At 35.7% G+C, this 22,770-nt stretch overlaps 1 protein-coding gene across 1 annotated transcript in view; it reads left to right on the plus strand.

Annotated features, from left to right (window-relative positions):
• Positions 1-22,770, plus strand: part of LOC129216536 (actin-binding LIM protein 3-like) — a 182,735-nt gene that overhangs the window by 109,574 nt on the left and 50,391 nt on the right. Inside the window, exons 2-3 of the mRNA XM_054850755.1 lie at positions 18,945-19,040; positions 20,210-20,393. Of these exons, the coding sequence (XP_054706730.1) occupies positions 18,945-19,040; positions 20,210-20,393 (280 nt within the window). The remainder of the gene's footprint in view (positions 1-18,944; positions 19,041-20,209; positions 20,394-22,770) is intronic.

A 22,770-nucleotide genomic window follows, 5' to 3' on the forward strand; every position in this document is an offset into this window, starting at 1 on the left:
ACAGTTTTTCTGCGGCGCTGTCTTCAGGCTCCAAAAAATGAAAAGTAACAAAGAAGTGTCTGCCGCCCGCAGTGTTGCCAGGTGGTCAAATCCAGATTTCCCCAATTCCCTTCCAACTTTTCCCCAAAAAGCGATGTTTTCTATCAAAATTTCCAAATTCAAAAATTATTTTTCCACTAATATTTTCATGAAATGAATCGACTTCCTCTGATATTTTTGTCTCTAGAATTTTTTTTCTCTCCCCAAATAGCCAAATTTTCTTATAAATTTCCCCAACTCCCCCCCCCCCCCATTTTTTTTTTTTCTTTTTGTCTTCTTTATCTTTACTAAGCTAATAAAGTTGAAAGTCTCTCTGTCCGGATCTGTCTCTGTCTGTCAGGATCTCTGTGACGCGCATATCGCCTAGACCGTTCGGCCAATTTTCATGAAATTTTAGTTTGTAGCATGGGGGTGTGCACCTTTAAGCGATTTTTCGAAAATTCCAATAATATAACCAATAAACATAACCAGAAATATAACCAATTTTTTTCTGCTCGCATTTACTATGCTTCTTTATGTACATTTAAACTATGATTTTTGTATATATCTATCCAAGAGCATTCTTCACACTTATTTTTACCTGTTTCACGTATCTACTAGTTACTCACGCAGAACATTAATGCGAGTTCCGTAGCATAATATTCCACATAATGCGAATTACATAAAGTTGAGCAAAGCTAAACCAACGCTGTTTGATACAAACATGATAACTACCAGATGTCAAAGCGCGAATTTAAATACGAAAAAAATTCTTTTTTCCCCGAGGTTTTTTTCCCCAGGTTTTCCCCAAGAAAAAAATTTTTCCTCAAAAAATTCCCCTTAAAACCCATTTCCCCAAAATTTTCCCAGAGAGCACCAGATTTCCCCAAGATGGGGGAAATTTCCCCCAATCTGGCAACACTGGCAGCCCGATCGCTTTTTATGCAACAAATTTAATCGACAATAGTTATTGTAAAACTTTTCCTAGAGCTGCAGGCATCGCTTCAATTGATAAAACATTTGAGTGTGAAAATATTTTTATATAAAGTCTCTGCAAATTAATATTCCTTTCCGTTGTTACTTTTTCGACAGTTTTGTTTTTGTTCGTGCTGAGTTTATTTGTAAACGTGCTGTAAATAGTTAATTAGTTTAAATCAGTGTTTTTGATTTTGTGTCGTGCAAGAAATGTAAAATTTTAGTTTTGTGTTAGCGCGAAACCTCGTTATACGATGGTTCCCGTTAGTTATCCCTTCGTATTAGACGGAAACTGTGCTGAAAAAAGCCGCGTTTTGTAACAAAAACAATGAAGATTTCAGGTGACAAAACGCTGTTGTCTTCTTTTGCAAAGTTAAAAAAAAAAAACTCCTGTATCAGACTCGGAGACTGCGACGTCCTCATCCACCTCCGATTTTTCTACAACTGGAGAAGAATCCGTCTCTGAGTATTTATCTATGTCCGAATTATTCATAAAATATTTCATTTTTAATTCGATTTCCGCCGCATTTTTAAGTGAAGTTTTAATAGAATACTAGCAAAAATACCCGGCGTTGCTTGGATCAGTAATAATTATGAGAAACAATCGTTATTTGCATTTGTTTTCTGTTTTAAGTGAAAGAATTTTTTACACATCTTTTTGACGTGATTAAAAATAGACCTTCTTCCTTAGTCATAAAACTAAAATAGCAATAAGTATAAAGAACAAAATAGTATTGATTTAGAAACGAAAGCAAGACATTTAAGCATATACAAATTTGTGGAATTTCCAAATATGAAATTAATCGAAACAGATAAATCTTTTTAAACATGTGAATACTTTTTTTTTAAATATGGAGTCTAAAACTTTCTCTGTATGGCTATTGAAGTACGAACTGTTTAAAAAAATGTAACCGCCCGTAATCCCCTTATACTTGCTTTAGTTATTTTGGGAAATTTCAATCATTGTGGGCTCTTGGTGCGATTTTACCAAATTTGCGGGAATCGTTTTGGGATACCTTCCATGATGCTCCCCCTCCTTTCCTTTTCCTTACTTTGTAACACTTGACACTGTCTACCCGGAACCTCATTTCGATCGAACTTGGCTACTTTTTACATTGATATTTTGTTTGGATATCATTAAGTTTTGAAAGCTATATCATAGTAATGTTCTTCTTTAGAATTAAATGTAAAAGCGCGTACAAATACAACTTCCATCCCACCTGCTTTTACGCTGCCCTGGTTTCTTTTCATTAGTAATTTCGAAGATATTTCGATAACTGCGGGTTTTCCGCTATCGTCAGTTATGGGCTATAATCGTTTGCTTTTTTCACTATCAGCAAGGTCATGGCTGAAGTACAGCTCTTGGTCTTTGGCGTCCACAAATTTGGCGACAATTGGGAAAATTGCTAAGACTCCTAGTTTTCAAACTCTTCCCGCAATTTCTACGTTGTCCGGGGGAATTATCATAAAGTAGATCATAAAATATGCAGAATTGGCGAAAACATTTTCCCATTGCTTATAGTTTCCATGGCGCCAAGTTTGTGAACTTTTAAGAAATTAAAATGAAGCGAAGCTAAAAGACGTAACCATGGCAATGCGAAACAAAAAACATCAGTAATTTTAATGGAAATTAGATTTATTCGAACTTGATTTTTAACGGCTTGTAACTTTTTTCCTTTGGAGATAGAAGCTGAGTTTTTCGACCATAGGTTGAGAGAGATCTGGAGTAAAAAATGCTGCTTTTTCCAATGGTGTCAAAAAGAAAACTGTGGGACAATTCCTTCACTTTTTATTGATAGATTTAATGAAGAAAGTAGTGCTTAAATTTCAGCTAAGCCTAAAAAAGTTCGAGTTAAAGCGCAAATTACTCCTGAAGTTAGAGCATTGAATCAAATTGGGACGCAGAAAATTCTACCCTTTTCAACGACATATAATAATACAGTGAAACCTGTGTAAGTTGACCACTTGCGGTGCAATACTTTGGTGGTCAACTTAGACAGGTGGTCAACTTATAAAGGGAGTAATGATTATTATTAATAATATTTTTATTTTTTTGTAAGTCTTGCACCATGCATTCATTTTTTGCCTAATTGACACTTGCTCTTTCTGTTCAACTCACTTTCATTGTTTAGCATTACTTTGAATCAATAATATAAAATGTTATTCGAATATTTTTAGAGATTATTTTCCCAGAATAATGTATAGTATGTTATGAAAATTTAAAATTTCAGTAAATTGATCAAAAAAAAAAAAAAAAGTCTTATTGTTTTTGAAAAGTTAATCATTTTGTATTAATAGTTCCTAAAAAATTATAGTTAATCAAAAAATAAAATTTTTTTCGTTTAACAACAAAAGAAAAACAAGTTTGGAGAATAAAAGGGTTCTTAGTAGTTTTCCCATGTGGTTAAACTCAAAAGGAGGTTTAGTTATGCTGCTGTTTCATCTGTTGGTAAAATGCTGGTCTGGCATCAAAAATATTCTTGGAAAGCTATAAAAAAAAAAAATAAAAATAATAATTTGTTGAATAAAATTTTTAAAAATAAACTAAGTGGTCAACTTACAAAGGGTTTTTTACAATACTCCAAACCAAACTTGGGGTTCATTAGTGGTCAAGATAGACAGGTGGTAAAGACAGAGAGGTGGTCAAGTTACAGAGGTTTTCTTTCATTATATAAGATAGGACTAATTCCGTTCCTGACAAAAGCGGTCAACATAGACGGGTGGTCAACTTACAAAGGTGGTCAACTTTACAGGTTTTACTGTATGTGCAAGTAATTTTTCACCCCTTTAATAGCCAATAATAGACAATTTGCGAGAAATTTGGACCTAAATTGGAATAAAAAAAGAACTATTTATCGGATTTTTTCCGAATTATAGCCTATGTCAATCAGTAAGAAGGCGCCTTTTATGCAGTGAAAGAATTTTTCTGATAGTTGCAATGGTTCCGGAGATTACCTCGAACATATAAACACACAAAAATTCGTCCTCTCTCTTTATAATATTAGTATAGATAAGAAAGGATAAACTTTTTGAATTTTCCGTTTGTGACTCAAACAGTACTACAGTTTGCATTCTTCTTCCTTTTGTTTCAAATTTTATTATGCTGTTTCTTCATGTATGCTATTTTTTGCTTTCAATATGCAGACTTCTGTTTTTCAAATATTTAAAGCAAAGAACTAGTTAATGTTGTAAGTGTTGGAAAATAAAACAAACATTTGGTCCTAAGAATTACATATCTCTGCAGAATGCCTCACCACAACCTTTACATTACCTTAAAATAACCTACGCTTAACATTCTGCATTTAATCTCTCTGATGTCACTTGATTTCTCTGACGACGGAAATGTGTTGCGAACACTGACCGGAACTCATAAGCCATATTTAGCTCAATTTGAAATCCATTTCTTTTCTGCATGCATATGAAAAGCTTATGTCATAGGCGTGAATTGTTCCTTTTCCTGTTTCCGATGCATCATGTCTATCCGGGTGGCAAAAATGGTGAATGATCGAAATAGCACCGTTAAAAAGTTCAATTAGTTTTAGTTATTACTCAGTGTCTGATGGTGATGAATGGAATATTATTATTTGCGAGCATCGATTTATCAGAAGGTTGTATAAATAAAATATTAAGTCGCAGAATTAAAAAAACAAAACAAATATATACATTTATTTACAACTAGCAAAAATACCCGGCGTTGCCTGGGTCAGTAATAATTATTAGAAAAAATCGTAACTTGCTTTTTTTTTCTGTTTTAAGTGAAAAAATTTAAAACACATCTTTTTGACATGATTAAAAGTAGTTTCTTCCTTACCCATAAAAATAAAATAGCAATAAGTATAAAGAACAAAATAGTATTGATTTAGAAACGAAAGCACTATATTTAAGCATATACAAATTTCCAAAACATGAAATTATTCTTCTCATGTTTAAAAAGATTAATCTGTTGATACTTTTTTTTTTTAACATGGAGTCTAAAACCTTCTCTGCATTGCTATTGACGTTGCTCGTTATCCCCTTTAGTTATTTTGGGAAATTTCGATCATTGTGGGCAGGGCCGCGCCGTCCCTATGTGCAAGGTCGTGCGGAGCACGACGGCGCCAGAGTCAGAAAGGCGCCGAGCTCTACCAATAAAAAAATGCTCCAAATGAAAGGAAAAATTTCCAACCAAAAAAAAAAAAAAAAATAAATAAATAAAATTGACCTTTTCATTATTTCTATAAAAGTAGCGGTGAAATTATACTGCTCATTAAAACAAGCAATCCTCCTTGCTGCTTATCTATAAGGAAAAATTATTGCCTTGTTGTGCCTAAATATGCTATTTTCACTGAAAACACATGATGCTAATTAATGCCTACATTAGCATTATTCTTCATGTGTGGAGTCATGAACGTTATTTCGGTATGTATATAATTTCACAAGGTTGAGCATACGAAGCAGCGCAAAAAATTTGTTGTTCCCCATTTTGATTCTTGCGGAGAAATGGTATATTATAATTCGTGCAATATGTCTTTTTGTGATTGTTAGCTATTGTTCTTGGTATTTCCAATATACTTGGTGTATACATATATTGTACAGTAATTTAGATTAATTTTTAGTTCCGAAAAGTAACGACTTGACCATAATTACTCAATTCCACCACTCCCCCCCCCCTTTTTCTCAACTATTTGTACATTAAATTAAAGAAAGAGCTTTGGACAATGTGTTTGTTTTAGATATTGAATTTAATGCCGATTAACGATTGTATGTTTTAGATTTATTCGTTTCACCGGCAAGTTTCAGTTTAAGATTTTGAAGTGGCATATCCTCTACAATATTATCCTTCAATTTAGGAATATAATCAGTACCCTCCTGTTCCGTGGCGCAACCTGAAGGGGTAGGGGTCCACAAGGCACCTCTCTGGTTGCACCGCCCCATGCCCCCTCTTGTCCAGAGTGCTTAGTTGAATACTTTTCAAAAATATTTACTGTTGAAGGAGGGGGGGGGGGGAACGCGTCTTTGGAGATTTCAATAAGAAAAAATTAATGATGTTGGGGTAAAACTTTTTTTTATAAAAACTTTATACTTTTAAAATGAAATCTTTGAGTTAAAAATTCTCAATAGTTTCAGCTTATTGGCAAGTTACTCCTCCTCCGTCCTATTTCTTTTTTCTAATTTCTTTTTCTTTTTCTTATTTTCTATTGATCACGCGAAAATAAGAAAGTTTTCAAAATGCAACTCCCCCGAATCCCATCCCCGCTAAAAGCATTACGGAGCATCTCAAGTTTCGTTTCCTGATCCTCAATTTTCGAAAGCTCACGAATACGAAACAACATCGCTTGAAAATCACTTAAAATTGCGTTTTTAGAGCTTCAATTCCGAAATTAAAGGCCGAAAAACGCAATTTTAAGCTCTTGCATGCGTGTTCATTCATGCAATTTTGTAGCTTCGTATGTAGGGGGAGGTGGTAGTTGTGACTCCCTGCCCCCCTGACTACGTCACTGGGGTTCAGGATCACGCCCCCCTTAAACCGTGGTCTATATTATTTATTCATCATTATTACATGTGATCATAATGATTGCATTCAGGATGGATGGATGTAGAATATCATACAAATGTATTATTACACGTTGTGTTTAAATACTTAATGGATTAAATATTTGAAATAATACTTTTTATCAGTGCCTCTGTAATTGAAGTTTATGCCCAACTAGTCGCTTTATTTCTGGCCGATTTCATGCATTTTGTTGGCATAGAAACTGTTCTAGAAAATTTTCATACCCAAAACTATATTTTTCAGCATCCCTCCCCCCCTTAAAACTCTGTTCTGTATCCGCCCCTTGTAGTGAAAGCAATGTTTACTATTCAAGTATATGTATATTTAATTTTATTTTTGGAGAAAATTATGCTAGTTTTCTTGAGTCTCAATTTTCTTTTTGTTGAAATTGGTTAAGTTTTTCCCTGTGAAGTAGATTTCTTGTGAAGTAGAATTCACTATTGAAGGTGACTAACTTCTTAGGGAACTAAACTGTTTCCAAGAAGAATGTTGCAATCAATGATTAATTCACGTTCGTCGCACTGAACCTTTATTAGCACTACATATAACGCTGTGTAAGCACACAGCCAGTGAGACATTTAGGGAGGGTTAGTTTAAAAGGATTTTTGATCTCATTTTAGGGAGAAGGCCTCCTAATTTGGCCTCCGAGAAGGCCCCGTGGCATTTTAGGGGGTGCGCCATCGCCCTTTCGGGGGTGGGGTGGGTACCCCAGGTAAATAAGTTCTAATCTCGGGGGTGGGGTGGGCAAGGTCCGATTAAAATATCGAGGGATCCTAGACCAAATACTTTTTTGGGGTCCCCTGACTTAATAACTTTAGCCGTTGGCTGAAAATTTTTTAGCCATAGACTAAAGTAATTTCAGCCATTTGGGGGCCCCCAAACATCGGAGGCCCTAGGCCAGGGCCTAGTTAGCCTATTCAGTAATCAGGCCGTAGGGGTGGGTATCCCAGGTAGACAAGCTCTAATCTCGTCACCTGGTGTGAAAAATTTGGAAAACGGAACAAAATTTACAACTGAAAGAATTTTAAATGTGAAACAATGAGTGCAATACAGCAATCTAATGGATAAATCTACATAATTTACTTTAATAGTCTCAATCCAGACGTAAATTCGCGAAAACAATTGGACACCGCTGGAAATCGTAACTGGGAGTGACCTTGGTAAGAAACTCAATAATACAAGAGGAAGTAGTAAACGCCTGCGATCTAACTCTTTTGCGCAAATGCATGTTTGTTTTTATGTTGGACACTTATTCGGAACTTCTATTTTAACGCAGGTTGTGTAACGTTATTTTATTATTTCGTTGTGCAAGCATCTAAATTCTTACGATTTTAGCGAAATGAATTTCCATGTAGAATACGTCTTCTTACTAGGAGATCTAGAGGTCTAGTCTCTGCCCATACGTAAATAGCATACGTTAATCGTGACGTCATCGCACGAGCATATCGTATCGGACGCTAGCAACTTACGCACTCACCGTACGTACGGTAACTGCGGTAGTCTCTGCCCAAAAATACCGGAAGTTCGTTAATACTCACTGGGATAACGAACGTACGGTAAGCATTAAACCACGCCTTTCTTCCTGTCCCTGTAAGCCAATGAAAAATTAGAATCGTTGACATGAGAACGCTCAGGAGACGAGGCTAGCCTCAGTTGTTTTGTTTTGATTCTCCTTCCGACGTCTGCTTTCAATCATAGAAAGATGGAAAAAACAATTCTTGTTATTACTTACACCACTCGGGTACCCAAATCAGAAAAAAGGGGCACAAAAGAAGAACCTTTTGACCTAAGAATCATAATGATAATAAAAAAAAGCATTTTTGTTGGAGTTTTTACCATTTTTTTTTTTTTTTTTTGAGCATTCAGTAACAAATTCCTAAAATTTAAAATATCAACTAGCAAAGAAAACAAAGCAATGGAAGGTTCTAATTAAATTCATTTTTAATATTTCTTCATTGATCTGTCAATATGATAATGAAATTACAAAATATTCCTACAAATGTAGCGAAATATCATTCTTTGAAACATTATTTTGAATTGTTTTGTAAATTATCAAAATAGCTTTAACACTATAATATTTTTTAAGAATTTGGCTCAAAGTACTTTTGTGCCAACTCTCAAATAAAAAACAGGCATTTCTGGCACCATGGACATATTCACCGGGGGGGGGGGGGGCATTTGTCAATGGAGTTTGAAAGTGTATACATCTTCTTCCAAGTACATTAAAAAAGAAAAATTACTGGTGTTGAGTTAATACTGCTATCATTTTAGAATTGCATTGCTTCCAAAATCTTGGGGGGGGGGGCTAAAAGACCAGTCCCCAAACTGTCCAAATTATGGCCCTGCCCAGGAGGACACTGAACTTTAATCTTTGGGAGGAAAAAAAGTCTTCAATTATTTGCCGAATGGAATGCCACAAATATTGTCGCTGAATGAGGATAATTTTACCTAATAAAACTCCTAATTTTGCTGAAGCGGCAAAAAAATTTATCGAATAAGGAAAATTTTGGGAGGTCACAACGACTTTGCATTGGGACTTTCCTGGGCCTGCCCTCCCCTTCCATGTTGAGATGGTGACACCCTTGTCTGGCTCTGATCTATAAATTTTAGGCCCCCCTGGCAAAAAATTAGCAGAGCCCCTAACTGGCTACTGGAGTTCTAAGCCACTGAAAGCCGGGGGCCCATTTAGTATAGTGAGCCGCCCCGCGCTGCAGGTAAGTAGATCTGGAGCAGGGGCTAACTGAGCCCAGGCCCAAGGAGTTTAGAAACCCATCTCTCTTTAAGTATCCAATGAATGAAATTTAATTTGTATTTATTAGGCTTTACATATGCAATTACCAAAAGAAAAATAATTGCTAAAGTGTTTTTTCGTGAATTTCTTTCTATTTGTAGTTTGAAAATTAAAACATCATTCAGAACAATTTGCATAACAGATTATTTAATAGTCGATAATATTAATTTCTGTGACTGCCTGTCCCTAACCGCTTCTCCTCTGAACTGGAAATGTCTGCCAAGTCAATACTGGTACTGTTGAATACATCACACTCTAGGATTCCCCGTACCTACCATTTTTGTTCTAAACTGTTGGATGGGGACCTGAAGACAGCTGTTTTTTGATCCAGGTCAGAAGACGAGTAATCTCTGGTCTAGCACTCCCAGAGGTATTAATTCTTTGAAGGACTTTGACTGCGACATATTTAACTTGCCCCAGTCACCATTAACAAACATGGAAGATCTTTGACCGGCTGACATCAGACCTTGGACCCTTCGGGTAAGCAGGGGTCCTCCCCCAAGAGCAAAAGCTCCCCCCAAAAAATACCTCTCAATTTTCTCCCCCCCCCCCTTCCCTTAGAAATTCAATTGGCGCAGTCTGTACCATGACCCCTTCCAGATGGGCACCCCTGAGTTAAGAGTCTGACACCTTACGAATCCGGCCAACACACCCCACCTTTGGATACGGGTTGTTAATCTCTGTATTTATTGCACCCTGTCTCACCCCTCTGAACCTTGAGGGGCCAGATATCCAGTACTGATTATGTCTTGAGGATATCCAAGGATGTCATGATACCCTAAAAAGCATAAAATCTTTGAGGCGGATGGCAAACGGGTTGGCGTGCAAAGCGAGCAGGGGAGTCGGGCCCCCTAGTCTAAACTATTTATTTCTGTGTCTATCTTCTCCGGATTGGCCGTGTCTACCTGTACCACTGGATACAGGGCAAATAGGGGAAGCCATTTCCATTCTTTAACGCCCCTCTAAACCTTTAGGGGCTTCCATTCCTGAGGATATTCTGGGATGTCTCGACACCCCTAAAATCATTAATAGTCACCTGCTGCAAGTGACTTTGAGCGCCCACAGGTGGCAACCGGGGGTTGGCGAGCCAAACGAGCAGGAGGCAGAGCCTCTAAAATTCCATTACAACTATACTGCAGTTTGTACAGAATATGTTTTAATATTCCTTTTTATAATAAAATGACAGCTTAAATAAAGAAATTTGTTTGAAATCAGCCGAAGGTATACAAATAAAGTGCATATTGAAGAAACAACAATGAACATTGATGTAAATGTGCATTTATTGGTTCCGCAACTGTGTAAAATTTTGTGATGTGTATTATCGGAATGATGATATGTATAGTGAAGAACAGGAATTCCAGATCCATCAATTGAGTGGTAAGGGAACCCTCTGAATTTTAGAAACAATCAAATTTGGGACTATTGTGTGTACACAGTTTGTTTTCTTCCTATATAATCTATTGCGCACAAATCTTTAGACCCCACCCCCCACACATGGAAAATTGTGAAATGAGACCCTACTGTAGCTTAAGGGAGTCCTACGGAAGTATACATGTGTACCTGAGCTTACAGCTATTATGTGCAAAGTCTATGATGGCTGCTGAGTGATGAATTTGCTGCTTTGAGTGTTCAACAAAAAGAAGCAGAAATATTGGAATGCATCAAAAGACAAGTATTTCAGGAGTCTTATACAATGTGTTGAATAGTTTAGATGCAAAGTTTGTCAAACTTTTTTTCTGACCAAAATGTTCAGATTAACCTCACAGCAATGAAACATTGCTTTCCATCAGCAATATTACCAGCTCATTTGCTCATTCATCATTATGGGATTACCAACTAATTTACCTCATCATTCGGCAAACACAACATTTTTAATTCCTAGTATTCATTTATATTTACTGATGGGAGTGAAGTAAAAGATCTTGCAGCTTGGCCCTAGAAACATTGTTGTTTATTTTATTTGTACAAATTAATATTATTCGACACGCAAATGGATCATATATCAAACCTATAAATAAATAAAATTCTCAACCTGACCGTCTCAAATATCATGAAAGTTTCAGAAGCCCTACTCTCCGACATCTTAAATGTAACAGTAAAACCCCTCCAAACGGCCACCCCACTGATGTGAACAATATTTTATTCTCCGATTTCAAAGAAAATAACATTGTTAAATCTCTGACCTGCGGACACCCCTCTATTGCCGACAAAAAAATTGTCCCATTAGTGTCCGTATTAGAGGGGTTTTACTGTATATAATTTTTAAAAAACTTTCATACATGATTAGTAATTAATTTCTGAAAGTTGTTAAAAAGCACAGCACTTCTTTCTAACTTGCTGGCAGTGCGTAAAATTTTATAATTCAAGCTTTATGAGCGCTACAGAGCTGTATTATAACTCACTTTGAAGAGAAAGACATGCACTTCAGTTGAATGTGTAACTTAAATACTTTTCGGGAAAAAAATCCCCTTTCCCAAAATTTTCAAATTAAAAAAAATTGAGAATAGTGTCATTTTATAAAAAAGAGCATGATTTTTACTGTATTTTAGTGAATAGGGCCAAACATTTTCAGAGTGGGACTACAACAAAATTTTAAAAAGTACATAATTTTAAAATTATTGGAATAAAAAAATGTTTAACTTACAAATCAGAGATGAAAGATAATGAAATTATCTTTAAAATGCGCTATTGTACAGCTCTGTAGTTCAAAAAAAAAAAAAACTTATAACTAGTGATGTGCTGGATCGTTAAAAGTTCAGATCTGCGGATAGGGATCACTAGTGTCTAGATCAGTGAGAACTACTTGTGGGTCAGTACACGTCAGAAACTGAAAGTAGATAAATTTTAAATCGTGGAGCAACAAAGAAATTGCTATTACTCGCAAGCATAAAGGTTTAACATTGAACTCAAAATTTTTTTTTATTGTGTAAACAAGATTATAACTCCTACTTGGAAATTCCTAACAAATATTCAACGCAGAAAATTTCATTCTTTCAACTAGTCTCAATATTTAAACGCACATATATAAGATCTCACTGTTCAAACTGCGAAAAACACTACGTTGGTTTTTAATTAATATCTTCATTAATTCATAGGTGTCCACCAAGGGAAGGTCAGACTACGGCATTGAAAATTTTAGGAGGGTTGTTTTCAAGGGTATTTTTCTCTGTTGTATTTGGGGAAGAGGTGGACACCCCTGGGTAATTAGTGTTACAAAGATGAGACCAAGCTAAGAACAGAAAGGTCAAGTCACCTTTTGAGCGTAAAAAAGAATGAACAAAATCGTTTCATCTGTTTGGGAGCTACGATTCCACAAACACACACAAATATACATGTCAAACTTATTATCTCTTTCCTAATAGAGTCGGGGTTTAAAAATTAACTTTTTTAATTTCTGAAATGATACCTTATTTAACAAAATGAAAACACTTAACTTACATAGAATTTAAGAGTGTTTCATGCCTATCTATATTTAGAATTCAAATATGTGTCGAAATTTAAGAATATAAAAGATTTGTTTAAGATCTGGAAAAAACAGATAAGGATACACATCTTTATCTTCCCTCGGACATCCGGCATAACACTAGTCAGGATTTTTTAAGCCAATTTTTTGTAAAAATTATCCTACAATATTTGTTGCAACTGTTCTGAGCCCACTCTGAACATTTGGGATGCATTCATTATAATACATTACAAAAAAAAAACCCTGAATTTTTTTTGAGACACAATGTCAAAATTTAAAATTGTGAAAAAATATTTTTATCTGAAATATTTGTGTTGTTACACATCAAAGTAAGGCATATGCAGTTTTCTTTAAAATGAGCTATTATACAACTCTGAATCTCCCATAGAACTTAAGTCAGGTATAACATTTCAAAACACTGCCGGGAAAATAGTGTTTAACAAACTCAGACATTAGTTACAGATCAATTGTGTAAGATAGATTTTTTTTTAAAGTTTATATACATTTGAGGTGTCAGAGAGTAGTAGGATTTCGCAAAGTTTCTTGAAAATCTGAAACGATCAGCTTGAGAATTTTGTTTATTTTATTGCTTGGTTTAAAATGGAATGACCCACTTACCTGTCGGAAAATAATTAATCTGTACAAACAAAATCAACAGCAAATTTCGTAGGGCCATGGTGCAAGATCTTTTACTTCACTCTTATCAATAAATATAAATGAACGCTAAGAATTAAAAATGATGTTGTGTTTGTAGAACAGTGACGAAGAATGTACTCGCAAATTAGCTGGTAACCCTATATACAGGAGGGAAAGCAATGTTTCACTTCTGTGGCGTTAATCACTTAACTTTTGATCTATTTATAAAGTTTGACAAACCTTGCATCAAAAATATCCAACGCGTGTGATGATTCTTCAATACTTTTCTTTCGATAAGTCCAATAGTTCAGCAAGTTTCATAAAACTCATTGCGCGGCGAATACAGCAGCCATCTTTGTTTTGACTCTTAAACGTACGTACGAAAGGTTTACGCCAGAAAAATCATGGCGTTAATTTACCGTACGTTCGCGTTTTGGCAGCTGCCTTTTGCGTCCGGTAAGAAAGGGCAGAGACTAGCGAATTTTGTTGCGTACGTAAAAGTGACGTCACGGGTGGGCGTTGCATGCGTTAAATTTTTACGTATTGGGCAGAGACTAGGCCTCCTATTTCCGCAGTGCTCGGCTGAATATATTTCAGTATCGGCTTGAAGTACTTACGTGCTATTACCTAACCAAATTTTGTCTTTTTAAAACTGCATTCCGTTCTAAAACTCTGAGGGCTTTACATCGAAACTCAAACATTTCTAAATTCTTAAGTTCTGTAATCATTGTGAACAACCACTAATGCAACCAGAATATATCTTCGATGGGGGAATTAACCAGTGGCGTCGTAGCATAGGTTCCTGTCGCCCAGAGCGGAGGCCAAATTTGCCACCCCCTATAGAACATGATATTTTTATACAGGTAGAATATTTTAAAACTAAGAAAGTATTAAGATGAAGAGTGGTTTATTTCTCTTTTTTTAACATATAATTACTAAAAACGCAATTTTTAAGCTATTATCTGCGATTTTAGGAAAGGGGGCGGGTGATTCGGGAGTTTTCCTCCTGCAAACGCATATTAATTTTTATTTTTTTCCACGTTGTACAAGGAATATAGGGGGAAGATGATTCCATTTCCACTCGGAGGTTCAAACCTGGAAATTGTATGAAATGTAACTGTAACTTTCATGCCCTGTAAACTTTCATTTCGTGCTGTATTTGGCAAAGTTTGGAGAAAAAAAGTGGATAAGTGGCTCCCATGGCAATTTTCCGAAACGGAAATCTTGGTGACATTACGGGAGCATGGAGGTCGTATATTTTCCTCGAAGATTTTCCAAAGTTCAAGGTTCAAAAAAACGCTTTTGCCTCTGTTTGATCTCGTCTAGGGGACATTTGATCCCTTTGAATCCTCCTCACATTTCAATCAGGGCCGTCCGAAGAGCTGATGGCGCCCGGGGCGAAAGTTTCCTGGCGCCCCCCCCCCTCTATACACACAGAAAAATCAAGTTAGTTATAACATCAGTGCATAGTTCATACTTGAATATTTTACATATTGATAAACAGAACAATCAAAGGGCTATGCATAATACAAATTAACACACAAGCAATGAATCTGTTTTCAATATTTGTGAAACATTAATGCCCCAAAAACTTTTCGAAAAACGGAAATGTTAAAAATCCAAATATTTATCTAGTAAAATGTTATCCCACTAGATAAAAAACAAACAATTAAAACTGAATTGGTTATTCATTTTGATCAAACTAAGAACACGAATATAATTTGCTGATTATAAAGAGAAAATGTATTTATCGTAGTAAAATACATCGAAATTAAATTTCGATCTGAACTCATCCAATGACTCTTTTCAAGAGTTTTTGGTTTAACTTGCATCAATTTAATATCAACTTTCTTATATGTTATAAACAAAGATGTTATTCTTTTGCATCAAATATTTGTAAGTTTTAGGGAGAAGCCCACAAATACTCAACAACACCGAAAATCGCTCAGAATTGCGTTTTTGGAGGTCTAATTTCGAAAAATCAGTGGCCCTAATATTACAAAATATGGCCTTACAAATTGCTTTTAAGAATTGAGTTTAAGAAAATATTCGCCCCCCATGCCGCTTTTCTTTAATATCACAAACAATGGGTTTTTCAATCGACACTTACAAAAAATTTAAGAGAGATAGCTCCTGAAAGTAAAACACTGCTTAAATTTTTTGACCATAATTTTGAACAATTTTCCTGAGAGATGCTCCAGATCCTCCTATCCATCAAATCTTCAAATTTTGTCTAAAGCTGCGTTTTTGAAACTTCGATTTCGAAAACTTCAGGGGGAGAAGAAATTGATTTTAATCTTTTTTATAAAATAATCGATCGGAAACAGTCTCTGAACTCCCTCCTTTACCCCAACGTCAGTGAACATGGCCTATAATCGCGTTTTAAGGCAAAAATTAAAACTAAAAGTTTAAAAATTTTGACCGGACACCTTTTGACCTTTTTTCCTATCCGATCAATAATAAAAATAAAAAAAAAAATTTTTTTTTTTCAAAGTGACCCCTTAAAAAAAATTTCTCGTTACGTCACTGCATGCAGGGGCCGAACTCAAGCAAATTTGGTGAGAACGAGACAAAAGAGAAGTGCCTTTTGTTTGATTCTAAACAGTTATATTCTCAGAAAATGTATCTGTTTCAATGATACAAAGGATACAAATGCTTTGGAGACTGAGAAACAAGAATATAGAACAAAATAGAGAACCATTGCAATGATTCTCTATTTTGTGTGTCTATCGCTGCGTATCTATGATACCTAAAATGAGGGGGCGCCGCAAGGCGCCCCTAATTGTATACAATCGGGGCATTTTATACGAAGAGAGAGAGGCACCGCAAGGCGCCCCTCATTTCCTGTGAATGTCGTCGTGTTCCGTCGAAACGAGGGGTGCCTTGCGGCGCCCCGCTCGCCCCCCCCCCCCCTTCGGGACGGCCCTGATTTCAATTTGCCGTCCTCAGTATAGTTGCTTCCTGGGGCACGGGCTCCAGCTTTCAGGCGACCTCCCCCAAAATGTGTTTTTTAAAAATACTATTCCGTAAATAATTGTGCAGTTGACAGTGGACTTTATGCACAAGTGGTAAAACCAGGGGTCATTGTTTTAAGCTTTTTAAAACCTTATAGATAATCTTGACAACGGAAAAATAGTTGGTGATATTAGAATAGTCAACCAAATGATGACGGCACGATGTCACTTACGATATCGTCGCAATGACGCGTAAACGATACGGGAGCTTACAGCGAAACTACCGACACATGACTCTTACGTAATCATTACAATAACGCATAAACGTAATAAAAATATTGGGAGATATCAGAACAATGGGCGAAACGATAACAACACAATGACGCATAAACGATATAGGGAGATATCGGAACTATGGGCAAAACGATGACGACATAATGACGCTTACGTTATCGTTGTAATATCGAATACAATATTGTTATGATAGCGCACGTTCTGTCGGATTAGACATTGTTTTATATCGTGACCCGATAACGCACCGATATGGTATTGGTAAATTTAACGATATCGTCGTACGTTATGTGCTACTAGGGTACTTCCATAGGATTGTAGGCGTTTGGAATTGTTTACCAGGGCTGTTGCTTGCAATGGGAAGAATAGCTTCAAGAGTGCTCTTTATTGCAAGGATTAATAAATTGACTAGGACCTGCCTAGCTGCGCTCAGAGCCTGTTGCTGGTTTCACTTTTGTATTTGTATTCAAATCAATCTATTTCATTAATTACAACCGATATATAATTGATGCTATGCTCTGGGCTGCTCCTGGCGACAAAAAAAGCGACTATTGCTACCATTTTGAAGCAATGGTGAGTACTTTAGCCAAAATGTGTCCAAAACCGACTATTTTGCAATCAATTGTAAAAAAGACTATTTTAGAAAAAAGGCAACTAAAATGGAAAAAATCCTCTTTTTTTCCCTCTAAAGCGAAAACATTGGGGGGGGGGGGGATTCTCTTATACTTACCTTCTACTTCCGGGGGGGGGGGGGAGTTTACCTACCATGTTTTTTTTTGTTTTTTTTTTGAAAATGAGCGTTTTTTAAAAGTAAGAAATTGAAACACAACAAACATAGCCACTATCTGAAATGTGTTATGTTCATATTTTTGCTCTAAAAGTTTTTAATTTCTTATTGCCTTATTACGTTCTTTTTTTTAAAACGAGTGCTAATTTTCTTACGATCAGAAATATCGCGAATGCAGCGTCTCTACTTCTTTTTAAGCTGTCAGTCTTTTACTGTTGTTCGTAATTTGCAATCAGATAGTGAGAAAATGTACCAAAAAGTGTCAGTATTTGTTTCTTTAGTATTCCTTTAAAATGGTTGCACAAAAATCCGAAAATGTTTGAAAAAACTTCTTTTTCTCAAGGGTTGTTTAGGGAAAAGTTTCGGAACATTTCCCTCGGTGTATCGGTTAAGCCTTCTGCTGTGAGTGGTCCCGTTTCGATACCACACTGCCAAAATATTTTTATTTATTGAAGTATCACTGTATTAATTCAGTAACCTACGGCCCATGAGCCAAAATGTTGCCCGAATATTTAGAAATTGGTTTCTGGAAACCAGCTGCATTAATTAATAAAATAAGCATTAAGTACCAATGACAGCAATTCTTGGTTTGCAGTTTTCTTTCCTTTTCTATGTTTTCCTGTGATACCATGAAATATTTTGAAATTGTATTGTGTGTTCTGACCCACGAAAATCGTTTTAATACTAGGTGTGACCCTCGGGTAAAAAGAGGTTGAGCTTTGCTGCATTAATATGTTATAACTGCTATTTTTCAAAAAAAAAAAAAAAAAAAAAAAAAAAAAACTACTTTATAAAAGTTTTTGCATTGGTGACCATTTTTCACATTTCAGACTACTAAAAGTACTATTTTCTGTAGCGGAATTGAATTGCAGCCCTGTATGTAGAATCTTAAATAATTCGTTCAATAAACTATTCAATTTCAAATGTTTTCATCAAGTTTTCATCTTTTTAATACGGGACTTGGAGAGAGTCACCTTCTGACAAAAACTATGCTATAAAATGAGACTTATTATTTCAGTTTTCGATGGTGGAGGGGAAGGGATAAAAGGTATATTCAATGTATTTCACAGGGGGAAAAAAGGGAAGCACAAATACATAATTTGACAATGAAATAGTATTTTGATAGAAAACACAGAGTTGTAATTTACATTGATTTTCTAAAAAACATAAATGAAGAGCACTTTCAAAACTTATAATTATGGCTAGACCTGTCATTTATTAGGATATAGCCAGTCAGTATTTTGTATCAAAATATTTCCCCCTAGGTATCACTAAATCTATTTCTGTGGTTCAGTGAATCTATTACTCCATTTGGCGAGTGTTGGTGACACATACTTCCCATTACCTTTTTTATTGTATTCCAGTCATGCTCATCATTTTGGTGATCAGGCCCGTCTTACTTTTTAATATGAAGAAATCAGTATTTTTACTTTATGAAGTTTCTAATTTTGTATCCAATTAGTTTCTTCTAATCTAAGACTTAACTTCTGTTGCAGGCAAAGTCCTTTGTGAAGTATGTAAGAAAAAGTGTAGTGGTAATGCACTTAGGGTTCAAGACAGGTACTTCCACTTAGACTGTTTCAAATGTGCTGGTAAGTTAGATTTTTTAACTTAATGTATCTAGATATCTGGCTTTTTTATTTAAAATTTAGTTATTGATCATCTCAGAAACATTAAATCAGCATTTTACTAGAACGTAAGAATATAAAAAAAAAATCTGCCAAAATGTCTGAAAATTTTACTGCAATCCAAAAAAGGTTATGGTGAACAAATAATTTTGTTAATTTTTAAATTTATTGGCACAAACATTTTGAATTTTAGTACTCATCACAAAAATGAGGAGAAAAGTTCAGTCAACTTAATCAGACAAAATTTTCTAAAATTTTGCCCTTGCAACTGTAGAAGAATGGGGGCATGGAAATTATCCCTGGTTTTATTTCAGACTTTTTCAAAACAGCTTCTAGAGGATTTATATCATATACTACTAAGTGAGCACATAAGTGCAGTATGGCAGTTAATATTGGGAAATGTCTAAGTGTTACATTTTGGTCATAAAACCAAAATTATTTAGAGTTCAGTTATTAGTCAGGCAGAGAATGTTATTGATCTGGGTGTCTTAGTAAATCAGGACTTCAAGATTAGTCAACAGTGCAGCATTGTAAGTAACAAAGCCAACAGAATGCTTAGGTTTATTAATGGATCTATTTCAAACAAATCTAGGTTTTTCTGCTTTTATGGGTCATTCTCCAGAAAATGTAACTTTTGAAAGAAAATATTTTTCAATTTCAAAACCTTATGTTTTCTCTTTTTTTTTATTTACATGAAAGGGTTACCTACTAGAAATTTCCATAAACAATGACCCAGCTAAGTTCCAATGATTTTACTCATTAAAAAAAAAAAAAAAAAAAAAAAGCCTTGTTCATGCAAAAAAAAAAAAAAAAAGAAAGAAAAGAAAAACCTTTTAATGTTTAAAAATTAGGCCAATTTAATATCAAAGAAGTAATTTTTTATTTTGGAAAATTGTGGCAAAATATTATGGAGTTTTTTTTCTAAAGTTAGGAGCTCAACAAATTCTCAATTGACTTATACAAGAGCATTTACAGAATATAAAAATTACTTTTCCCTTTTTCCTTCACTTTAAGCAATTTCTTATGCTACCTCTCTAAAAAAAAAAAATATGAATGGTGTAACTTATATGCATCAAAAGTAACTAAGTAGTTCTAATTTATTTTCTCTTTGAATACCACTTCTTCTCTTTCAGAATGTTCATCTTCATTGGCACAAGGTGGGTTTTTCTTAAACAAAGGCCTTTATTATTGTTCAAAAGATTACCAAAAACTATTTGGAACTAGATGTGCTGAATGTGGAGATTATGTTGAAGGAGAAGTAGTCACAGCTATTGGCAACACATATCACCAAAAGTGCTTTGTATGTGCTAGTTGTAGGTAAGAACATGTATGGCTGTTTTTGTGTTCCACTGCAAATTTTGTTAAACAATGATTTTCTTGGAAAACAACCTACATTATCTGTAAGTCTGCAAACACTCAAATTCTGAAGAAATTCAGTCAAATTTTGATTTTTTCTGTTAGATATGTAGTCTGAGCTGATATTTCTGGTAATTAGAAAGAAAATAGCATGTGGAGCTTGTCGTTTTCATACGTAATATTTTTTTTTTTTTTTTTGGGGGGGGGGGGGGGGTGGAATGTTAGTTTCAATTTTCAATCTGAAAAAATCATGATTTTCTTAAATGAAAAATATTTTTGACAATTTGAATTGGATTTTCTTGATTTTTAAAAAAAAAAGTCTTTGTGGCTTTAAGTTATTTATTTATGTTTTATATTTCTAATATTTATACTAAAACCCTATAAAATAATGTTGAACAAATTTTAATGCATATGAGTCCAACCAGTGGTGTAGTAGTTAGGCTCATCATTAGAATTTTTCTGGGGGGGCGGGGCATAGAGAATGTTCTCAATGCATATTGCATTGGAAAACAGCAAAAACCATGCCCACACATATATAAATACATATTTTTTAAAACCTGGGGTTGAGGCACTAGTCCCCCCCCTCCTTCCCCTTTAAATGATGAGTCTGGTAGAAGTACCCTGTAGATATAGATACATAAGAAAAAATAAACTTGGATTGCAGTGCAGCATTGCAAGTAACGAAGCCCACATAATGCTTGGGTTTATCAATAGATCTATTTCAAATAAATTTAAGAAAGTTCTTCTACCTTTATATAGGAGTTTAGTAAGACCTCGTTCGGAGTATGGTGTGCAGTTTTGGTCGCCTTATCTGAGGAAAGATATTTCTGCATTGGAAAGGGTTCAAAGAAGGGTGACTAATAAGAGGGCTTTCATATTTAGACTTAATAGGCTTAATATGTATAGCCTGGAGCAAAGGGGGGGGGGTCTCTGAGGGGACATGATTCAGTTGTTTAAATTTAATCCATTAACATCATTCATTTTTATAAACTTTTGCTTGGAAAGCAAGACGAGGGCTCATTGTTTTAAGCTATTTAAATCTCAGGCTAACCTGGAAATTAGGAAAAACTGCTACTTTAGTAGGGTTGTGGGCACTTGGAACAGCTTACCGGAAGAGGTGGTAATGAGCAAGTGGTTGGATAGGTGTAAGAGGGCCATTGATCGTCATTGGGGACTAATAAATTGACTAGGACCATCCTAGCTGGGCCAAAAACCTGTTGCTGGTCATCACATTTGTATTTGTCTCAAATTTTTCGGGAAAAGAGAGAAAAAGAGAGAGAGATCCCCAGTTTTCGAGCTAACATGGTTTTGAAAAATTTACTTTTGTAAGTCTCACGATTGATATACCCAATATACTCTCAGGAACATTTAAACTAACACCCCAAGAAGGAAGCATTGGACTGAAGTGAAATTTAATAATGCACGCGAGAGAGAGACACTTGATCCGAAAATCAGGCAATTAAACAAATACAGGCTAAGAAATGAGATAAATACAGTGCTACTTCCATAGCGCATTGGACCCTCTTTTGCTGCAGTACATGCTGTAACACAAACCGGCATTGAGCGAATTCAATGTTGATGTTGTCCTGAGGACAAGTCGGGGAAGCAGCTGGCTATGGAAGAGTCCAAAAAAGACGTAAGAAGTCTTGAGCAACTCTAGCTGTATGCAGGTGAGCATTATCTTGCTGGAAAATTGCCCCTGGGAGTCCATTTAGAAACGGTCCTAGATGTGGTTGCAGAAGGTCATTAAGATAATGTTGGCTCGTTAAGGTTCTACCTACCACAGCTAGAGTGGATAGGCTATCATAGGCTAGGGCCACCCCAGACCATTATGATCGCTGTTCGGGCAGTGTGTAGTGCGATAAAATGGGTTGAATGATACCTTTCTCCAGGACACCTCCACATTCATTCAGTTATAATTTGACACCAAAACGAACTGGGATTCATCACCAAAGACCACCTTTTGCCAGTCAGTGACAGCCTACATCGCTCTGGCTCTGCACCATTGTAGACGGAGTTGCCTATGCTTTGGTGGAAAAGGGAGTATGCAAAAAGAACGCTTGGACTGCAGATTCAGTGCCGCAAGACGTTTAGAAATGGTTCGAGGAACAACTGCTTGTATGGTGGAACGAGTCACTGCGGGATCCATGAGTGCTTGCAGCACGATCCTTCGATTATCTCTCCTCGTCAACTTCCTGGTCGCTCCAAACCCGGTTTTTTGCACTAGGTACCATCTGGTGTCCACTGCTTACAACAATTTCTAACGGAACACTCCTAACGATCCACCTGAGCAGCAAACAGCTCGTCGGCCAGCCTGCAATTTTCATGCTGATGATCG

This window comes from Uloborus diversus, chromosome 1 (assembly GCF_026930045.1).
Source record: "Uloborus diversus isolate 005 chromosome 1, Udiv.v.3.1, whole genome shotgun sequence".
In the NCBI taxonomy this organism is placed as follows: domain Eukaryota; kingdom Metazoa; phylum Arthropoda; class Arachnida; order Araneae; family Uloboridae; genus Uloborus; species Uloborus diversus.